General features: G+C 35.8%; 2 protein-coding genes and 1 pseudogene across 3 annotated transcripts; all 3 read right to left on the bottom strand.

The window, feature by feature from the left end:
* Nucleotides 1766–5049, bottom strand: LOC104700888 (histone-lysine N-methyltransferase setd3-like). The gene is made up of 12 exons (XM_010416496.2): nt 4931–5049; nt 4702–4786; nt 4164–4292; nt 3770–4061; nt 3561–3679; nt 3342–3474; nt 3175–3251; nt 2892–3086; nt 2626–2815; nt 2361–2533; nt 2150–2250; nt 1766–2062 (listed from the first exon to the last, which is right to left on the bottom strand). The coding sequence occupies exons 2-12, from the start codon at nt 4765–4767 to the stop codon at nt 1927–1929; spliced, it is 1611 nt and encodes a 536-aa protein (XP_010414798.1). The 5' UTR covers nt 4768–4786; nt 4931–5049; the 3' UTR covers nt 1766–1926.
* LOC104700880 (protein YIPF6 homolog) lies at nt 5213–8191 on the bottom strand. Of its 2 annotated transcripts, XM_019229129.1 has the most exons (4): nt 7653–8191; nt 6722–6808; nt 5798–5872; nt 5213–5701 (listed from the first exon to the last, which is right to left on the bottom strand). In XM_019229129.1, the coding sequence occupies exons 1-4, from the start codon at nt 8079–8081 to the stop codon at nt 5441–5443; spliced, it is 852 nt and encodes a 283-aa protein (XP_019084674.1). In that variant the 5' UTR covers nt 8082–8191; the 3' UTR covers nt 5213–5440. The 2 variants fall into 2 exon arrangements, with proteins under 2 accessions (XP_019084674.1, XP_010414789.1); XM_010416487.2 differs by lacking the exon at nt 6722–6808 and having other exon boundaries at nt 7566–8191.
* Nucleotides 16928–18516, bottom strand: LOC104710468 (annotated as a pseudogene).

Genomic DNA, 21801 nt, shown 5'->3' with positions numbered 1-21801 from the left:
GTAATAGTTTATGTTTAATTTTTATATATTCAAACTATTCTATTACATTCAAATGGTTTCATAATGTATAGTTTTAAATTTTAAATTTATTTACTTTTTTTCTAAAATACTTCCCATGCGACATCGCTGAGGGTCTGAGTCCAACCCGCACTATATACGGAATAAATCGATTTAAATAAAATATTATGAGTAAAATTATTATTTGAGATTTAAGATTTGTCTGTATAAAACAAAAAATGTAAGTAAAGTTTTTTTCGTTTATTCAAATTTGCGTTTATATTCTGTAAAATATGTTTCAGCCGTGAAATATTTAAACTTGGAAAATAATTTCAAGGTGGTGTAGAAAGTTTTGACGTCTTTTTGTGTTTCTAAAAATCAAATTCACATATTTTATGTTTTACATTATTTTCTATATCACTATACCATTAAACAAATAAAGCAATATTTTAAACTAATTGATTTCATTTAAACTAATCTTAAATTTAAAAATGCAATGAGGAAAATGATAAAAGTGATAAATAAATGAATAATTTTTTTCTTGTTTGTGAAAAGTAATTTACTTTTAATAAGTAAATAGATTATGAAAATGATAATTAAATATATTTTCAGATTTAATAGTTGATTAAATCTTTCATTTTTAAAAACTAATAGAAAAAACATTGGCTCATGATATTTCAGTGGCATATTTATGTAAATAACAATGAAAAGTAAAGACATTTATTAAAAAATGTACCATCTCTAATCGCGACACCTCAGTTTTTTTTGTAAGAGTGTTTCTCTATTAATATATAGGGAATTGCTTTCTCATTCTGTTGTTATTTGGTCTTGAATGTTTATAATTTTTGTAATATATAGATTTTAAAATATATGAATATTTGAATAAATACAACTTTACAATAAACAGTTGCAACTCTATAATTATAAATTATTATAATTTCAAACTTGCAAAAAATTCTCTAAAATTATTTAATTTATCCAAGATGAATTTGACTGAATTAATGCTGGTTTTCATGAATAAAATTGCCAAAAAACGTTATGGGTTACTCACTTTCACCGTCATGGGTTATTGATTCGAGCCGCTTATGTGGTAAAATAAAATTGCCAAAACGTCATATATATGTGATGTATCTGTGTCATTAAAACTTAAAGCAAGACGTGTCTGTCAACAAATACCAATAAAAATAGTGTCTCCACAGCAAAAATAAAATAAAGTAAAATATAACAGATCTTATCAAGACCATCATCATTCATACCTTAGAGACGTAGATGGAAAGACAACAACACGGGATGATGCTCATGGTCCTCATGTTCTTGTACTTGCCCTTCATATGGATAAGTATAAGATGGGTTTCGACTTACGAGTGATAAGTTCACATTCTTATTTCTATTTAGTCATCTTAATCTTATACACATGAAGCGCTAGCAGAAGAACATGAGAAGATAGAGGCGTTAACTTTGTTGTTGGTGAAGAAGAGAGAAAGATGACTAGGGTTTTTATATTGGAGAGGTAGAGTTAGGGTTTTTCTGCTTATGGGCTCAATGATTTTATTAGCCAAGCCCAATCTTATATACAATACTTGGGATGATATAAGCACATAATCGAAGTACGTAAACGGGTGTCAACTAGGTTATGAATACAAAATAGATGTGGTTTTGTTTTTTCTCCTAGAGCAATTCTCTTTGGCTTTGAAGAGTGACTGATTTTAGCTCTTATAGCTATTTTATGATATGATATACGTATGCACGTGAATACGAAGTAATTCAATAAGCAAAAAGAGGAATATCCCTTGTGAATTTTTGATCATCTAAAATGTTTGAGAACTACAATATTACAACAACAACTTAGACCTTTCTTTCAACCAGTTTGATGATACATGTAGTATGTAGAACAAACAACTTAGAACTTTCTTTAAAGATCCCGTCTCGTTAAACCGGTGGTTTGGTTATTAAGTCTTGAACCAGTTTGATACCTGCAGAACATGAATCAAGAATGGAAGAGACAATCTTTCTCTGCTGCTCTTTGAACTCCATCGCCATTTTAACATCCTGATCCGCGTTTTCTCTGTAAATATAAACACGAATGAATAAGCAAAACTAGCTCGCCTCTGTTTTCAGCTTTCGTATATCATTAAATACAAACTACTTTTACCTGTCGATGGAATCCACATCGCCGAGGTTTTGCATCATGTCGTCGAACGTGGATCTGAGAGTTCCGAGTACTTCCATCTCAGTTTCCAAGTTCTTCCACAGCTTAAGAGAATCAAGAAACGAGGAAAGAGATAAACGGGTTACATTCAGAGATGGAGATGTAAACTACTGCACCAACATAAAATTATAAGAAGGTGATCAAGATAAGATACATCTGTTTCAGAATGATGAACAAGACCATGAGCTCTCCGCAAGTAGTTCAACAAGGGAGTTGGTAAGCCGTAGTGGAAGATGTCATGATTGCTCGATAGCCAAGTCCCACGTAACATGTGAGTTGTCCAAGAACAATCATTCTCGATGTCTTCATCATCAATGACATCAAAATCTGCAAGGAAGAGAAATACAAAAGTTTAGGCAAAAGAAATATGTAAGAAGGTTGAGTGTGATCTCAGAACAATGAGGTAAGGTAAAAACTACCTAAGGGAATGACATCATACGGGTTATCGCCTTTTGGTAAAAATCCGTAAAATGTTAACAGATGCGAACTAGAGTAGTTTCCGTAGCTAAGAAAACATTGTTCCCCTTTGTTGCAGGGCCTTGAGACTGGAAACTTCAAGGAACTCGTCTCAATATCTACTTTTCCATATTTCACTATGTGTGGGTATACCTGCAGACCCGCCAAATTATCAACCAGGGAAGTGATAGGAGTTTCTTAGTAAACCAGAAAGAGAGAGCAAACATACAGAATGGTTGAGAAAACCAGCGACAGGAATCAAGCAAGTCTTCAGCTTTCCATCAGGGAATTTGATTTGCATGCTATTTGAGTAATACAACTCACAAGCCCATAAGTAGTGTTCCCATGTATAGAGCTCCGTTGGAAATACATGCTGGTGGTTCGATAAAAGAGGAACCAATTCATCATACCTCTCACGCAAAAGCTGCAGATAAAACAAACAATGGCCAATGGTAAAAATAATACAGATCACACAGAAACAATAGATAAGAGAAAGGGATCTAGTCACACACCTCTTTAGCTTGCATTATTTCATCTAAAAGCAATGTACCATCAAGCTCCATGATTGCATCAACTCCAAAACTCAAACCTGCAAATGAGAATCAATGTTTGTTATATCCCTTTGAAACACACACTGCTACAGGAATTGGATGATTAAGTTCACTAAACAGTTTTTTACCAGTACAAAAATTCTCCTGCAGCGAGTCAAAGTATGGTTTGAATATAGAGTCAGGGTTATGCTTCTCCCTCATGGTCCATAAGAGCAGCATTGTCTCAGATGTAATCCCATCAATTTTCTCCAATATTGGGTACTGAAGACAAGAAAACACTCATCATATAGCATTGATATGATGAAACTGACACAATCTTTAAATCAAGATGAAACAAAATGATATACCATGTCAGAGTTGTACACATACTCCTCAGAAATGATACTTGAGATAGGAATTTCTAAAGCAACATCCCCAAATTTCAAGTCTTCACTAGCTATAGCTCCTCGTCCATAGCCATCAATTTCTGTAACATTGTAATAAACTTAAATCTCTGTTCATCATTTATGTAATCTCTAACTTCATAACAGAATAAATAAAAAACCGCTAAGCTTACGAGCTATCTGCAATTTGGTTTTGACTCCATTGTCCTGACCCCATTCTACTAATCTGCTTTCCTTTCCGCATCTATAGCTATCAACAACTCTACCTTCCTCTTTTTCCACTCCAACAACCTCACTGATTCTACCTTTTACAGCGGCTCGTAGAGCTTCCAAGGTAACGGCATGTGTTTGTATATCACAAGAAACCGGTATGAGCGAAAGGATCCAGCTCAGAGTTGAGATTTCGTTTCTTACGCTGTAAATTCCTGCTGGAGTGCAAGCATCTTCACCAAAGTAAACTTCCACCTGCATTTCACTCAGTCCATCATCTAAAGAAACTTCACCAATCAAAACACAAGCATGGGAAAGCAAAAACAGGTCCACAATAGCCTGTGATATCTGCTTTACCTTATCGAGGTTCGCTATTCTTCCAAACTGAAGCAACTTTTCCAATGCAGCATTCAACAGCTGTTCAGATAATGATCCATTGAGGTTCAATGTTTCCTTTACGCCTAAACCTTTGCAACTCAAGAGCGTCTACAGACAAAAATCATAAGAAAAATTTCACCTCTATTTTAATAAAAATCAATCAATACATGTCATGATACATGAGAAAATGTTTAATCTTGCTAAATCACTGCAACACTAACAAAGCCAAAAAATGCTAAACCATTCAAATGTAGATTTATATATCAGTCCCAAGAGCCAGATTAAGATTCATTGTCTTTCGTCTCATTCAAACCAGCGGACTAATAGCAATCAGCAGTTCCCACTTCCCAGAAATATTATTATCTATCTAACATCATATTCCCTATACTGATCCACACAACTCAATTAGCCAGAATGAATAAAAAAGGTCTAATCTTTAGACTATCATGGCAAAAGCTGGTGGAGCTTGAGTATTGAGATAACAACAGAAGGAGCAAAGAAAATTAGCAAAGCAGACCTTTTTATGTTGATAAAAGGGATCATCTTCGGCCAGCTCTAGATATAAATCACCAGTCTCTGACATGATATTTCAAAGCACCAACCTTGCAATAAACCAGCAACGAGATTAACAATGAAACACAAAAACACGCTAAGAGACAAGAGACTGTCTTACTGTTAGCAGAGGTTTCACTTAACAAAGTCTATTACAGAAGCAGCAAGTAAAATTAGGAGTTGAAGATTACTACCTTGATAAAGTGAGGAACTTAGCAGTAATATCAAAACCAGCAAGTGAGGCAACCAAATCGAGTAACGGGAGAAGAAGAAAGGTAGAGAGGGTTTAATTGAAGGGAAGAGAGAAATGAAACTCTCTGTGTATTTCAGAAGGTTTCACGCTCTCTCGGTTTGAGTTAAGATTCTGATTTTAAATTTGTGAGAATTATTTCTAAACCGGTAAAATTCATGAGCTGTTTTAAACCTTTCTCTGACTGTTTCTGTTTGATACTGTATCTCGAGAAACCATATGTAAGTTATCTTGGTAAAAAATTTGTATTCATGTCCAAGAAGATAAATGTGAGCCAGGGACATACAAATGGAGATTTCTTTAGCCAAAACCAGAAAAAAGGTCAAAGAACATGTTTATACATATGACCATTAGAACTCAGAATTGTTGGTGTGTGTATGTATGTAAAATTTCTATCCAAGCTGATTCCCATGAATACCCGTGATGATTTCTTTCTTTTTCTTCAAAATTGGATTCAATTAATGGCGATGATGAGGAAACCGACTGACACATACATAAGGAAAACGGGGTATAGAGCGAGTGCTTTTCTTCTCGGGTTAACAGCCGAGCTCATGAACGGGTAAGCAGCCCAAGAGCTCCAGGCAAGTGTTACAGATACAACTACCATTTTCAGTATCACATTGTCTTTCAACATACAGACCACGGCTCCAACGTCTAGCGGAAATAGACAGTAACCTAGAAGACTCAGGCTTTGGAAGAAGATTATATGTCCACCCTGTTCATGACACGATACAGCTGTGTATAAGTATGAAACCAAAAAAAGACATCTGCACGGGATACAAGAGAGAGAGAGAGAGCAGTGGTGTTTTACCAGGAGAAGCACGTTTAGTGTAAGGATCACTGCCCCTGCTGCTAGTAGTGCAAATGCCACTGCAAATACCTCGGACTGGAATCACAGGGAAAAAAACATGAGTCCAAGTGGAATTCCAAACTAAGAAGGATGGCTAAGGCTTTCAAGTCTAGTAGAACGAAACATCACATTAATATGGGAATATAACGACAGATTTGGTGATCCCGAAAGTGTGTCACAACAACATTTGGACAATTATCAAAGCAGAGTAAAATAACAAAGCACAGAGACAGAATAAGAACGTGCTATTTTATAAGATATATCATCCATACCTAAAGTGCATCAGAACTAATATATAGTAAATCAATGCCATCTTTGGCATTAGTGATTTAAAAGTCAAAAATCGCAGCGTCTTCAGAAAACTAAATACAATTACCAATTCAACACAGAAAACAACAAAGAATTGGCCACATCAAGCCACTCAATATTGCCAAGATAAGATGTAATCACAGGACAGCAGATTCAAACTAGATCCTTTAGTCCTATACATCAAATGCTCATAACATAAGAGAAAATGATGCATCCAAAGCGCTAGTTTGTGAGTCAAAACTCTACATGATCCACTGTACAAGGAAGAAACTTTATACAAACCTATAGCCTAAGAATCAAATGAGAAGCAATGCCGCAAGAACAGCAATTATAGAGAAACCCTCTGTCCTCTTTTTCGCCATCGTGTTCCATCTATAATCTAAACACCACAACTAAAGAAACAATCTTAATGCAAAGGAGAAGTAAAACACTATCTTCATTCCATTTTTGAAACAGAGACATTCTAAAGAACTCTATCAGATGCGTTCTAGATCACATTTTCACCGCACAAGCTCAAAGTTAAGAAACTAGCCAATGCAAAAGTAGCATAACCTCTCCAGTGATCTAAGAGCTAACCTTCTTAACGGAAGCTGACCACGAAAGAGTCAATCCCAAGAAGACAATGAAGAAGAAGGGACCCCAAAGATCCCAATCTCTAAGCGCCTTCCCAGGATCTNTATAACGACAGATTTGGTGATCCCGAAAGTGTGTCACAACAACATTTGGACAATTATCAAAGCAGAGTAAAATAACAAAGCACAGAGACAGAATAAGAACGTGCTATTTTATAAGATATATCATCCATACCTAAAGTGCATCAGAACTAATATATAGTAAATCAATGCCATCTTTGGCATTAGTGATTTAAAAGTCAAAAATCGCAGCGTCTTCAGAAAACTAAATACAATTACCAATTCAACACAGAAAACAACAAAGAATTGGCCACATCAAGCCACTCAATATTGCCAAGATAAGATGTAATCACAGGACAGCAGATTCAAACTAGATCCTTTAGTCCTATACATCAAATGCTCATAACATAAGAGAAAATGATGCATCCAAAGCGCTAGTTTGTGAGTCAAAACTCTACATGATCCACTGTACAAGGAAGAAACTTTATACAAACCTATAGCCTAAGAATCAAATGAGAAGCAATGCCGCAAGAACAGCAATTATAGAGAAACCCTCTGTCCTCTTTTTCGCCATCGTGTTCCATCTATAATCTAAACACCACAACTAAAGAAACAATCTTAATGCAAAGGAGAAGTAAAACACTATCTTCATTCCATTTTTGAAACAGAGACATTCTAAAGAACTCTATCAGATGCGTTCTAGATCACATTTTCACCGCACAAGCTCAAAGTTAAGAAACTAGCCAATGCAAAAGTAGCATAACCTCTCCAGTGATCTAAGAGCTAACCTTCTTAACGGAAGCTGACCACGAAAGAGTCAATCCCAAGAAGACAATGAAGAAGAAGGGACCCCAAAGATCCCAATCTCTAAGCGCCTTCCCAGGATCTTCCCTATACGGATTAGGAAACACAACAAGCTTCAAATTACTCACGATCCGAGACAGATCTCGCTTCACAGTATCCCACACAGGCTCCGTCAACGTATTAGGCGGAGATCCAAAACCACTCGCTCCAATCCCCTGTGAGCCTCCTTGAGAATTGCTGGAATTACTTACAACCGGAAGAGGCGGAGGAACGGGGACAGGTGTCACTTTCTGAGCTGATGAAGAAGGAGGAAGCGGTGGAAGATTCGATTGCATAAACGGAGAAGAAGAAACTGGAATCGAAGGTCTGGTTGGGCTCGGTGGACGAGCGGCGAGGACGGTTCCGGGACCTGATTGAATGCTTTCGTTGATGAGATTCTCGATCTCGTCGATGTCTGATTGAGATGATGGATGAAGCGGTACTGTATCGCCTTGTGACATTTTTTCCAGTTTTCTTGTTTTCTTTTTTGATTTTTCCCGGGAAAGTGATTTTAGGGCAAAAATTTTCTCGGGGAAGAAAGTGATAAGATCTGAAGACGATGAGTAGAAAAAAAAAACACAATCACGTGATCAGAGAGATGGACGCAACGTGCGAAGTCATGAATCATGATCCTATGAAACGCTGTCGTTCGAAGAGTTTTTTTCATTCGGTTACGGATCGATCTTGAGGTTTAAATTTCATTCGGTTATCTAATTTTTTTTGGTTCCGTCTTTGGTCAAGTTTTGTCTGGTTTATACTTTATACTAAGAATCGATAAAAATGTGAAAAAAAAAAAAAAAATTGGAATACGATTTGGTTTTATTTTCATCCAAAACTATCTAAAAGTAACACTAAAAAAATTGGAAAGCTATCACAAAAAAAAAAATTGGAATTGGAATTGGTTATTTTCATCCGAAATCTTTTATCCTATAAAGCACAAGTCACTTGACCAATCATATACTGCTACATAGATTTTTATTTTTTTAATTTAAACCACACAATAATTTTAAATAAAACCTGAGAGGCTAAGATCCTGGAAAACAAATCTGATAATTAACAAAATGTGAAGTGTTATTATTAACTATTAGTAGGAAAACAATTTTTTTCTTCTCTAATGCGAAACTTTCGTGTATGAGAGAAAAACTGTAAAACTATATTCCTAAAATTTCTCACACTAATACCACTACGATTAGGGATAAATCATGGCACAATCAATAACTGATTCATCTCTTATTTAACTCCAATTTAATTCAACTTCCGACATAGTAAACAATTAACATAATTTTTGATTTTTAGAGACCACGTTTCTACTATTTGTGTGTCATATATCTTCTTCTCCCTCCGAAGGTTTTGATTGTTGGTTTCCAAATTGTTTATTCTGTCTTTTCTCTTTCGCTTCCTTACGCAAAAGAGTTCTTCAAGGTTAGATGTCGCGATTCTATTCCACATACGATACTCGAGTTCATCTTTTCTCCTCCCACCGCCATCACTGATCAATATTCTCTTTCGATGCAACCAAAGCCTATAGATACAATCGAGAGGCAATGTAATAGCCACACTCTACTCTCTTGATTTGAAACTCAAAATATCCGTGAAACAGTTTATATCTGTAAGAGATATGAAAAGGATTCTCCTTTATTACTCAATATTTGATTGCTAACATATTAGGAACATAATAGAAGTTCCTACTCTGCACATGTATAAATATGTATTGTATTCTTTGTAATAATATACAAGACATTCGTGTAACATGGTATCAAGAGCCTAGAGTTTTTTTTTTTTTTTCTCAGATCTCCCTCTCCTTTCTTCCTCTCTGTTTTTCTCACCATGGCTGCCGCAGAAACTGTTGACACCACCTCTTCTCTTCTCAACATCAACATGATGAACATTACCAAACTCACCACTGCCAACTACATGACCTGGAGTCTTCAGGTTCACTCTCTTCTGGATGGCTACGATCTTGTAGGCTACATTGATGGTTCGACAGTTCCGCCAGATCAAACCATCACCACCGGTGCCCAGGTCACGCCAAATCCTGCATACGGCAAATGGCGTCGTCAAGATAAACTTATTTATAGTGGTATTCTTGGCACCTTGTCTTCTTCGATCCAATCTGTAGTCTCCAAGACTACAACCTCCGCTGAGATGTGGAAGAAGATCTCTGCCACCTATGCTAATCCTAGATGGGGCCATGTCCAACAACTCCGGATCCAGCTGAAGCACTACACAAAAGGCGACAAGTCCATTGATGATTATCTTCAAGGGTTAACTACTCGCTTCGATCAACTTGCCCTTCTTGGCAAACCGATTGAACCAGAGGCTCAAATTGAGTTCATTCTTGATGGGCTCCCGGAGGAGTATAAATTTGTCATTGATCAAATGGAAAGCCGGGATACTCCTCCGTCCGTCACTGAGATTCTTGAGAAACTGCTTAACAAGGAAGCTAAACTAATGGCCAGTGCCGGCTTAAATGGGGGACAACCGGTGCGACTGCCCGGGTCCACCAAATTAGGGGGAACAAAAAAAATTTCAGTTCTTTATATATATCAAGTTTTTTTTTTTTTAAGTATAAGCTGACGAAAAAAAAAAACATGTTTGAGGGAATCCAAGTTTGATGAGTTAATGGGCCAAAATCAAAATTAAATTATTGGGCCAAATTGGTTTTGTTATTTATAGGATTTACGGTGATTGGTGGAAATAAGGAATCGGTGATCTTTGTCTTTTATGTTTACGTACGAAGCTTTTCATCTTCCCACCCCATTCACATGACCACAACACACAAGTCTCTTTTTTCCAACAAGCGATCTCCATAGCCGACTAGCCGTTAAGCAGCAGACAACAAGTTTTTGAGTAGTGTTCTATTTGATTCTTGCTCTGCTTTTTTCTAAACTAGTATTTTGTATTCTAATTTCTAAAATTGGAACTCGCTAATCACTAACAACTGTTTTTTTCAGGTTTATATTTGTTCATTTGTTCTTCTAGCATTCATATAATCAGATTCATTCCCCAATAGCCCAGCCCCAAAATCCAGGTGCTATTCTTCTTTTTTCTTTGCATCTAGTTAAGATTGCATCATGCCAGGACAGAAACCGGGATGTCAGAAAAGAAAAAAAAGAAAACAAGATGAATTGTTTGTTCAATCACTAAGAGGTTCTTTAGATAAATTTGTGACAAGAGCAAGTGCTAATGAAAATTCAGAATCTGGTGGTGCTAATGAAAATTCAGAATCTGGTGGTGGTGGTATAAATAATCCCGATGATAGTAGTCACTTGAGTGAGCATGATAATGCATCTAATGTTGAAAGTTTAAATGTTTGTGAAACCCCAAATTCTCGTGTTGATATTTTTGATCCAAGGTATTGGGAAAACCTTGATAATAAAATGAGAGATGTGTTAGTTGAAAAAGGACCTCAAAGAGAATTGAGTCTTGTGTTTCCTTTAGATGCAAACAAGAGGCGTTTCTCATATAATTATTATTCTAGGAAGCTGCGTAATGGGGAAACTAGTGACAGAAATTGGTTGGTTTACTCCACACATGTGAACAAGGTTTATTGCTTTTGTTGCAAATTGTTTAAATCTAGAAATTGTTCAAATATGCTTGCTTTAGCTAATGATGGTTATAATGACTGGAAGCATCTTAGTGAGAGACTTAAAGATCATGAGAAAAGTGTAGAGCATATGAATAACATGAAAACTTGGAAAGAGCTGAAAGTTAGATTTGAGAAGAATCTCACAATTGATAAACCACTACAGAAAGAAATTGCTAAAGAGAAAGAACGTTGGAGGTTTGTCTTAGCTAGAATAATTGCTGTTGTAAAATTTCTTGCTAAAAGAAATCTAGCTTTTCGTGGAAAAAATGAAAAACTTTACCAAGATAACAATGGTAATTTCTTAGGTGCTATTGAAATGATTGCAGAATTTGATTTGATAATCCAAGATCATATTAGACGCATTCATAGTCATGAAATTCATTGTCATTATCTTGGTCATAATATTCAAAATGAGTTTATCTCTCTTTTGGCTCATAATGTTCAGCTTTCCATCGTTAAAACCATTAAAGAGTCTAGGTACTTTTCTGTCATTCTTGATTGCACACCGGATGTGAGCCATCAAGAGCAAATGACTTTGATAATTCGATGTGTGAAAATATCAAACAGAAAAGCAAGTGTAGAAGAGTACTTCTTAGAGTTTCTAAAGGTGGATGACACCACTGGTTTAGGTCTCTTTGATAAGTTACTAGATGCTTTAAAGTCTCTTACTCTTGAGTTTGAGAATATTAGAGGTCAAGGTTATGATAATGGTTCTAACATGAAAGGAAAACATCAAGGTGTTCAAAAGCGATTACTTGATGTAAATCCAAAAGCTTTGTATATGCCGTGTGCTTGTCATAGTCTGAATCTTGTGGTTAGTGATATGGCTCATTCATGTGTAAAAGCTATTTCTTTCTTTGGAATTGTGCAACGCATATATGCATTATTTTCTAGTTCTTCTAAGAGATGGAAAATTTTGCTTGATCATGTTCCTTGCTTTACTGTAAAATCTTTGTGTAACACACGTTGGGAGAGTCGAATTAAAAGTGTCAAAGCTATTAGGTTCCAAGCTCCACAAGTAAGATCAGCTTTATTGGAATTATATGAGTCTTGTGATGATGCTATGACAAAGAGTGATGCTGAAAGTTTGATCATGGCATTTGATAATTTTGAATTTATCCTTGGCATTGTTATTTGGTATGATATTTTGTTTGCCATTAACTCATTGAGTAAGAATTTATAGTCTAAACCATTTTGCATTGATAATGCTTTAAAACAATTGCAAGGTGTGTGTTTGTTTTTTGAGAAGTATAGACATGAAGGGTTTAGTTCTAGTTTGAGTATAGCTCAAACTATTGCTCGTGATATGGATGTAGATCCTATATTTCCACAGAAGCGTCGTGTTTTCAGAAAAAAACAGTTTGATGAAATTGGTTTGGATGAGGAAATACAATCTAGTGAAGATGCATTTAGAGTCAATTACTTTTTGGTTGTGGTGGACATGGCAATCACTTCGGTGAAGACCAGATTTGATCAAATGAAAACTTTTGAAAGTGTTTTTGGTTTCTTATTTGATTCGAAAAAGTTAAAGACATTACATGATAGTGATTTACAAGAGCATTGCTGTAACTTATGCAAAACTTTTTCTCATGGTAACTCGTCGGATGTTGATTCAGATGATCTTTTTTCAGAATTGAGAGTGCTTCAAACGACTTTACCTGATGTGTCAATGGAACCTACTGAAATTCTTGAGTTTGTTGAAACTAAAATTATTGAAAAATTATCTAAGATCTTCAATGTCTCAAGAAAAGTTGAATGGTTTAGCTATTTTGTGCATCGAAAAGAACATATTGGAGAGAATTGATACTGAAACTATTATTCATGATTTTGCATCGACTAAAACTCGTAAAAATAGGATTTTGTGATCCTTTATATCTTTCAAGAATGAGTATTGGCTTCTGTTTTTTTTTTCAAGTGTGAAAGGATGTGAAAGTTTACATATATGGAGATGGAAAGGATAAAACAAGCTTACAAGGCCAGCTAGAAGCAGAGGAGAGCACAAAGTTACAAGAAAAGCAAGGAAATGAGAGCACACTGGAAATTTATCTTTTTTTGTGTGACTGTTTATTTACATCTGTTAGAGGAAAAATTGCAAAATGACATTGTTGTTGCTTTCTTTTTGTAAACGTTCTTTTATTTTTTGCTATCCTTTTGTGAACAACTTTTTTTTATGTGTAATAGATGTTCTGTTCTGTTTTTTGCCCCGGGTCTCTATAATGCTCAAGTCGGCACTGCTAATGGCTACCTCTTCCTCCCTCCCCATGTCAGCACCGATCTCTGCGAATGTTGCTACTTCTCAGTCTCGCCAATACCAAGGTAAGCAGAATCAGCGCTCTCATCAGACTTGGCAGAACAACAACTCGCCCCAATATCCCAATCCGAAACAAGATAATCGAATGTCAAGAGGGTACCAAGGCCGTTGTCAACTCTGTGGTGCATATGGTCACAATGCTAAGCGTTGCAAGCAACTTCAACCACACCTCGGCGGCTACAACAACAACAACATGACACAACAGTTTCGTCCCTGGCAACCACGAGCGAACTTGGTCATGGGAAATGCGTCTGGGGCAAGTCCTTGGGTAATGGACAGTGGAGCAACAGTTTTTACTTCATTTTGCTTTTTGGTTCTAAGATAAGAATCTTCCTATCTACTTCCTTTTGCAGGTTGCCAAGACAAAATGTAGGACAAAAATTGACAGAAACCATAGTTCTTCATATGTTTACGGTATCCATAATTTATATATCTTTTGCTTCTTTCTGTTTCATCCTTTTGCAAGTGTTATTCAACTCTAACAACTCTTACTCTTTTCCCTAAAAGTTTGGGGAAGATAAGATTTTCTGTCTCTTTTTTGGGTGCAGTGCATAACACTTGAAGACAACACCAAAAGTATCTATCACCGGAAAAGATGCACTACTCTGATGAGAAAGCAAAGCCAAGGAACATGCTCTTTTCTTTACTTAAGAAACAGTCCCAGAGAAAATGTGATGTGAAGGAAATCAACCCTCTCTGATTATCTCACAAGTCATAACGAAGCAAAATGTTCATTCTGGAAAGCACGCATGTCGAATGCGTTATGTGTTCATCATGTTAATGACGTAATCCATTATCCATGAGCTAAGTTTTTTTATCTACTGTTCAATTCAAACAAAAACACATTTTAAATATTTAATGTTTGAAACCTGTGAATAATACGATCTATTACGTACACTAAATCTTCTCTTACTTTTCTTTTGTAACTTCCAAACTTAAAATGAAAAATCAAACTAGAAATGTGAACAATGCAAAACCTTTATATAGTTATAGAAAAATATTTGTAACTCTTCCTAATATTCTCTTATAAGAATTTGGACCTTAAACTTTGTCATTAATTTATAAATTCAGTCAAAATTACATTTTAGTTTTGTAAAATTTTATATTTTATGAAAAGAAAACGGTATCCGTACGTAGCACGGAAGACATACTAGTATCTAATAAGTAACAACACTAAAACAAAATTAAATATACTTTAAACTGAGTGGAATTGTTGACAAAAAAATGGTTAGTGGAATTAGTTTTAAGAAATGAATCAGTTAAAAAAAAAACTACTCATGCCCAAAGAACGAAAAAATGTTATTGTATTTTTTATTTTGAGAATTTGAACTCACGACAAATACTTGAGAGTGGGAATCCGACATCCACAATTTTTTTGGGGAAAAAATTGAAAATTAGATTTTGTGGCATAAGAATAATGAGACGATTTTTGGCAGGAAATAGAAAAAATTTGATTTTATGTTAAGTATTTTTCCAAGGGTAAGCTGTCGTTAAAAATCTGAAAAAGATAAAATTTAAAATCGACAGAAAATTGGATATTTTTGAGAAAGGTAGTTAGAAAATAGTATTTCTAAAAAAAAATCATGATTCTAAATCTTTTAACCCAGTTACTTCTCATGTTATAATTAGTCTTATATATTGATTATAGGTTGTGAGTATTTTTATTTGTTAGATGAATCAAATCAATTTATTTAATCTTTCTTGATATATTCGAGAAACTTTTGCTTTATTAATCTATTTCGGAAAACATCTTCAAGAGTAAAGTGACTAACGTCAACTAATCAAGAATTTTTTGCAAGATTTTTTTTATTTGTGTGTGCAAAATATCTACAAGATGATCTCATGCTAAGACAATGTGTATGAATCCACAATTGTTGGAGGCACTTCTTTCCAAAATGCTAAAAATGATTAGAATTGATGACCAGAATTACTAAAAAAAATTGACAAGAATACAAAAACATTTGATTGTCGGTCACATACGCCAATCATCTCAAAATGGAGAAACAATCCCATTGGTAAAATCTTCTCATCATGGTGAAAATGTGAGAGATGATGGTTAGTTTAATGTATGTTTAGTATATCATGATAGTTGAGGTTCCATGGGAAAGACAAGATGATGATTATTATTAGACACCTATTTTTATACCATAAACGTTTTTGAATCCACGTTTATTAGAGCCGCATAATTAGATGATGGTTTTTCTCCCAAGAAGATGCTGAAAAAATGATTAGAAATTGATGACCGCAACTACCAAAAACATATGATTGCTGGCTATGATTTAGGACTTTAACCACTAAACTAATTTTTTAATAAAGAAACAGAACCATTAAACTAACCAATCCCCTACTTTCATATGAAATGAGATTATCTAAATACTTATTGGTGCACACACATTCATATCTTCAGTCTCCTATACATTAAACCAATATAAATTCTACTAACACACCTTCTTCCATCTTTCATCACTCTTTGGATATTGTAGTGGTTGTGGTTCCATTACCAGTGGACCAGCCACAAGCACTCTTGGAGTTGTAGTTCATCAAAGAGGCTACGAATGGTCCATGTGACCAGTTTGTCTTGATCAGGCTTCCCCTTGTGGCCCAATCGTCTGCGTTCCATAGACTACCATACATTCTCATGGGTTGGCTCTTTGGATTGCGTTTTTTTTTTTTGGCAAACGGTTGGCTCTTTGGATAAGCCACACCCTTTGCTTCCAAATTCTTGGATTCTCTAATTGGCTTCCCATCAACATAGAACCTATTAGGAATTTAAAAATATTACCCCATTAATGAGATATTATTATTATGTTGTGATTAGTTTTTGTTACATACGTCTCTATATTTTATTAACTAGCAATTGACCCCGCGCGTAAGTTTGATTAAGGTGTATTCCGGGTTTTGTTGTGTATATTATTTTTTTGGTTACGTAAATTCATATTTACATTTGTTTTTGTATTTGATTTTGGTTGCTTATATTTTTTTATTGAATATTTTTTATACAAATATGTTTTGCATTAAGTATAGTTTAGTATGCTGTTTATTTTTAAAAAATTGAGATCATCTTGTGTGTTTTTAATGTTTTTTTAAAAAAATTATCATTACAAGTTAACATTGTGTAGTTAAAGTTGTTGTTTTGCTGTATTTGTTAGTTGTGATTAATTTATTATTATTTGTCATTTTGTGGTTGAATTGTTATTTAATATTTTCATATGTATTTTGTAAACTGTTGAAGTAGTTTTTTTGTCAATGTTTAAAAAAACATTTAAAAATGGATGATTTTAATAAGATACATGATTTTGATAGTTATATATAAATATATACAGAATAATTTTAATTGAGGAAATGGAATATGTATCCATATGTGCAGAATATTACTCTCTCTTCTTAGTTGGGGTTTGTCTTAAAGATTAGTCAGTCGTTCCTTTAAGGATGTTGTATTTGCAGAGAGGGTATGTTGCTCTCATCTTAAGCCATTTCACAATACAGGTCGAATGAAAATGGTGGTTACAAGGAACAGCATGAATCTCTGCACCATCCTCGTAGACATATGCAACAGTCCTGTTAAGAAAATCAATTAGAAGAAACATTTGGAACTTCATAAAGCAGAGTTAATTGTTGTCATAGAAGGTTGGTTTTACCGCATCCTCAGCAAGCAGCGTTCTTTCAGTTGCTAAGCATAGTCCTTTGGTCGGTATAGGAACCATTTTGCCAGGTCCGGCAATGTTCTTCTCGTTGGTATGGAAAGCCTTAAATTTGTAAAGGGGAAGAACACCGAGCTCAGCCTCTGATACTCCTTCCTGTATAAGCCACAAGAAAAGGCGTTTGTAAGTCTTTAAAGTCAACAAAGATTGATGAGAGGCTATCCATGTTCATGTTCATACCGTTCCTGCAACGGCGTAGAGAAGAGCGATGATGCAGGGAAGACAGCAGCAGAGAGCTATCCCAACAAGGCAAGCCAAAACAATACAGAAAATGGCGAAGAAGACGTCAATCGCCAGAAAAGTCACCGACAACCTGCAAAAGCCCGGAAAGATTTGGATCACACTGAAACAATAATTCTTGTAAATTGAATGAGCTTAGAGATTAGGAGAGAATCTGATATACCAGTAAAGATTAGGAGCTTCTCCTAAAAGCTTATCACCACCTCCANCTTAAAGTCAACAAAATTGATGAGAGTCTATCCATGTTCATGCTCATACCGTTCCTGCAACGGCGTAGAGAAGAGCGATGATGCAAGGAAGACAGCAGCAGAGAGCTATTCCAACAAGGCAAGCCAAAACAATACAGAAAATGGCAAAGAAGACGTCAATTGCCAAAAAAGTCACCGAAAACCTGCAAACACTCGTAAGATTTGGAACACAAAGAAACATTAATTCTTGTATTTGAATGAGCTTGGAGATAGGAGAGAATCTGATACCAGTAAAGATTAGGAGCTTCTCCTAAAAGCTTATCACCGCCTTCAACAACCCACTAAAATCCAATGATCCACCATACGAATGATACCACAGTGTTTCTAGACTCACATCTTTTAGCAAAACTGATTACAAACCCATCATCCCAATGGCAAATTCAATCACATAAACGACAAAAAAAACATCAATTTCGTCTTCATAAATTCATGAAATTGAGATTAGTCAATCAAACCTGTAAGTTGTTGAGTTGTCACTGTCTTCTTCTTCTTCATGATCGGTACTATCTCCAGACTCCAAATCCCTAGCTCTATGTGTCGTGTTTATCCTGCAATACTCAGACCAAACCAAAACCACATGGGTCAAACACTATAACCCAAACCCACAGATCCAAACCCTGATTGGCTCGACTTGACTTTGTCTAATGAGTAAATCTACTTCTCATCAATGAGTAGGAAGTCGACGCCCATGAGTTGGCCTCTTTTTTTGACATTGCAAGCAGTCCAGTGACGAAGCATTCTTCCAACGATCTGTTGGTGAAGGTGCCCAACTTTGAGATTTTCGAATGAAACGACAGGGGAATCCATTTTAGTGAAGAAATCAAAAAGACAAAGAAAAATATATATGAAGCATGAAATTAGAGGAGAAGACATTATATAGGACTTACACCAATTAAAGATAGAGTAGTGGGTCTTGAATTAAAAGAGCGAGCATTGAACGGGATGAATTACAGTAATAGAAAAAAATGTTACAATTGAGATGGAAGAGAGGGAGACAGCGAAAGGGTGTGGAGGAGTGGAGAACATTTATTTCAAAGATCACCATTAGGTGAACCAGGATGAAAGAATGAGAAGGGCAAAGACACTTCAGGTCCACAACGGACGACGGCGCTGGGGAGTATCGTGGAAAGGAGTTTTATTCCGCCGGTCAAAAAAACATGGTTTAGTGGATAATGAATTGGGCTTTTACAGAAATGTGATAGAAATAAATAGTAACTGCTTAGTGGGTAATGTAAAATATGGGCTTATTTTGAAAATATGGGCTTACTTTAAAGAATGGTGTATGCTGAGGAGACAACACCAGAAGTGAGGAAAATGCACTTTATATATATATATATATATTCTATCGTTCAGAGATATAATTGAGAGTGCTTTTTTTTTAAGCTGGCATAAATCAAATAAAAAAAATCATATTGATTGAAGAAGTATAATTCAATATGTAAATTTTTCCTTACTATTATTTTAAAAATAAAAGCTATGAATCTGGTAATTTACTATAAATGCAATTTGATTCGGAAAATCCAGTGATCACTTTTCAGTTCGATTTCTAAAAACACTAATTATATTTCACATCACTTAGTGAACTTGTCAAGTTATCATTAAGATTGTAGTAAATATGCTTACACCATGTGACCCGGATTCGAATAGAATATAGTTGTGGAACTCAGATGTCGGACGAACCAAAGGTAGAATGTTGCTCTCTATCACCTTGGCCTTGAGTGTAAACATTAGTGTGAGCAATGTATATATGGATCTAAACTAGCTAACATTTTCCAATAACACGAAATCTATCTTGTCTCATGTTAATCATTGAGACTTCAACTACAGACCTATAATTGAATATTGACAAAGCCTTAATTAAGGACGTCTAACGCAGTTTTCATGCATGATCGTGTCTGTTTAGGCAGCATGGGACGATGAAAGGAAATGTTCCCACGTAGGAATCCGAGTGTTTTCGTCCCTCTCTTTTGAATTTGAGGAAAACACACAAAATAAAAAAAATAAAAACTTTCCAAAGAACTAAATTTTTTTTGAAAAAAAAAAAGCTTCTTTGCAACCAACGTAATTCTTAAAACAGTTGAAGTTCCAAAGACAAAGAGATGGCTTTCTTCTTTTACTTGCAAATTAATTCTTAATTAACGCAGATTTAATATTAAAATGCTTAATCAAAAATTAGAGGAGGTTCGAATTCGAGGGGAAAAAAAAACTTCAACCGCAAAAAAATCTTAGAACCATATAAAAAAAAAATCATGAAATACAAAACCGGATCTCTGGAGAACTCTCAATTGAAAATTAAAAATGTTTTCTCTTAATGTGTAACGTGTTAATGGGCTTAAGTAAATATCGTTAACGAGGCATAATGAGACACCTTCACAAATCGTCTAGTTTTTTCAACACTACTCTTGTCTAATTTTATTTCAACACACATTTCTAAAGCATGTCTACAGCGAATGTACAACAGTCTTTGAGTTTGAATAAATTTAACATTCAATTCAAAAAAAAAAAAATATATCGTTAACGAGGATGTGTTTGTGAGATTATTTTGTTTTGGTGAATTTCTGCTTTGTTATATACGACTCTCGTCTTCTTAGTTCTAACTACGTACGTGATTGCGAGTTTCTTTTAAAAACATAAATGACTAAGGTAATAGATGTATTTTATGAGATTTTGTAAAACGAATATGTGCATGAATGGTTACATACAGTATATAGATGCAAATCATGCAATCATGCATAAACACGAACTAGAATTTAACTAACTCCCTGGAAGGGCATAGGATTTTAACAAATTAAACATTTAAATTTCTGGATGTCAGCTTTTATTCTGCCAAAGGCTGCATCAAGAAAATTGAAACTCTCTGCGCCAATTTCCTCTGGAGTGGTGATGTAACCAAGAAAGGCATAGCAAAAATGGTATGGCGAGATCTTTGTCTCCCCAAAGCTGAAGGTGGTCTAGGTTTCAGATGCCTTTCCCACTTGAACAAAACATTGATACTCAAGCTTACATGGCGGTTGTTGGCTGCAAGGGACTCCCTATGGGCTCTCTGGCTGAAAAACAACAAAATAAAAGATGGATGTTTTTGGAAGCTTGACATCAAAAAGCAGAGTTCCGGGACCCTGAAATCTATGCTTAAGCTTCGACATATCACTTCTCAATTTATGAAAGCACATTTGGGGAATGGCTGTCACCTAAACTTTTGGTACGATCATTGGACTCCTTTTGGTCCTTTAATTGATTTCATGGGAGACTCTGGACCAGCCCAAACTGGTATTTCTTTACACGGATCAGTCGCTTCTGCAACCACTGAAACAGGGTGGAACCTCAGACCAGCCAGATCACCGCAAGCAGAATCCCTCCATATCTACCTCACATCGATTACCACCCCTCTCCCTGCGGCGATCTTAGACTCATACTCTTGGCGGATTGGGACAGAGGAATTGGTGAACTTCTCCACCTCCAAGACCTGGGAGGTTTTGAGGCCACGTGCAAACGCACCTATTTGGACTGCTCAGGTTTGGTTCAAGGGAGCAATCCCTCGTCATGCTTTCCTGTTTTGGCTGATGCATCAAGACAGACTCCCCATAAGGACGCGCCTGATTCGCTGGGGACTACAAGTTGATCCCAGTTGTTGCATATGTGGGCTTCTCCCTGAGACCCGAGAACACTTGTTCCTGCGATGTAAGCTCAGTGAGGATCTGTGGTCTGCAGTCACTCGTCGCCTAGGATACAGGTCATTCTCTTTCCACACATGGGATGCCTTCTCAGCATGGTTGGATCTGAAAGACAACACTGCACCAAAGAGTCTGCGCCGATTAGCTGCCCAAGCAACTCTTTATGCTATCTGGACAGAGCGCAACAACCGCTATCACAATAACATATCCATGGAAGGCCCTCTTCTGCTCAAACGACTTGACCGACAAATCCGTGACGCCATCTTGGCAAAGCAAGAAAGGCGAAACTTCAAAGACCTTCTCCTTATTTGGCTACAATATGACTAGACTCCTACTCAAATTATGACTTTGTCTGCTCCTTCCTTGTTTTTATTTTTTTGAGCAAGGGACGATGCTTGTATCCCGCTTTTGTAACTTCAGC

This window comes from Camelina sativa, chromosome 1 (assembly GCF_000633955.1).
Source record: "Camelina sativa cultivar DH55 chromosome 1, Cs, whole genome shotgun sequence".
Classification (NCBI taxonomy): Eukaryota; Viridiplantae; Streptophyta; class Magnoliopsida; order Brassicales; family Brassicaceae; genus Camelina; species Camelina sativa.
The sequence above is the reverse complement of the archived record's forward strand: the minus strand, read 5'-3'. Positions and strand labels throughout refer to the sequence as shown.

What these genes read in the sequence shown, in the direction of transcription:
- LOC104700888 (XM_010416496.2), bottom strand. Translation starts at nt 4,767, where the DNA reads ATGTCAGAGACTGGTGATTTATATCTAGAGCTGGCCGAAGATGATCCC. An exon ending in CTGGTTTTCTCAACCATTCT is followed by an intron (nt 2,816 to 2,891) that starts GTATGTTTGCTC and finishes GCGGGTCTGCAG; the next exon opens with GTATACCCACACATAGTGAA. An exon ending in GATGTGGATTCCATCGACAG is followed by an intron (nt 2,063 to 2,149) that starts GTAAAAGTAGTT and finishes TTATATTTACAG; the next exon opens with AGAAAACGCGGATCAGGATG.
- LOC104700880 (XM_010416487.2), bottom strand. Translation starts at nt 8,081, where the DNA reads ATGTCACAAGGCGATACAGTACCGCTTCATCCATCATCTCAATCAGAC. An exon ending in GGTCAGCTTCCGTTAAGAAG is followed by an intron (nt 5,873 to 7,565) that starts GTTAGCTCTTAG and finishes CTGTGATTCCAG; the next exon opens with TCCGAGGTATTTGCAGTGGC. An exon ending in CACTAAACGTGCTTCTCCTG is followed by an intron (nt 5,702 to 5,797) that starts GTAAAACACCAC and finishes TGTCATGAACAG; the next exon opens with GGTGGACATATAATCTTCTT.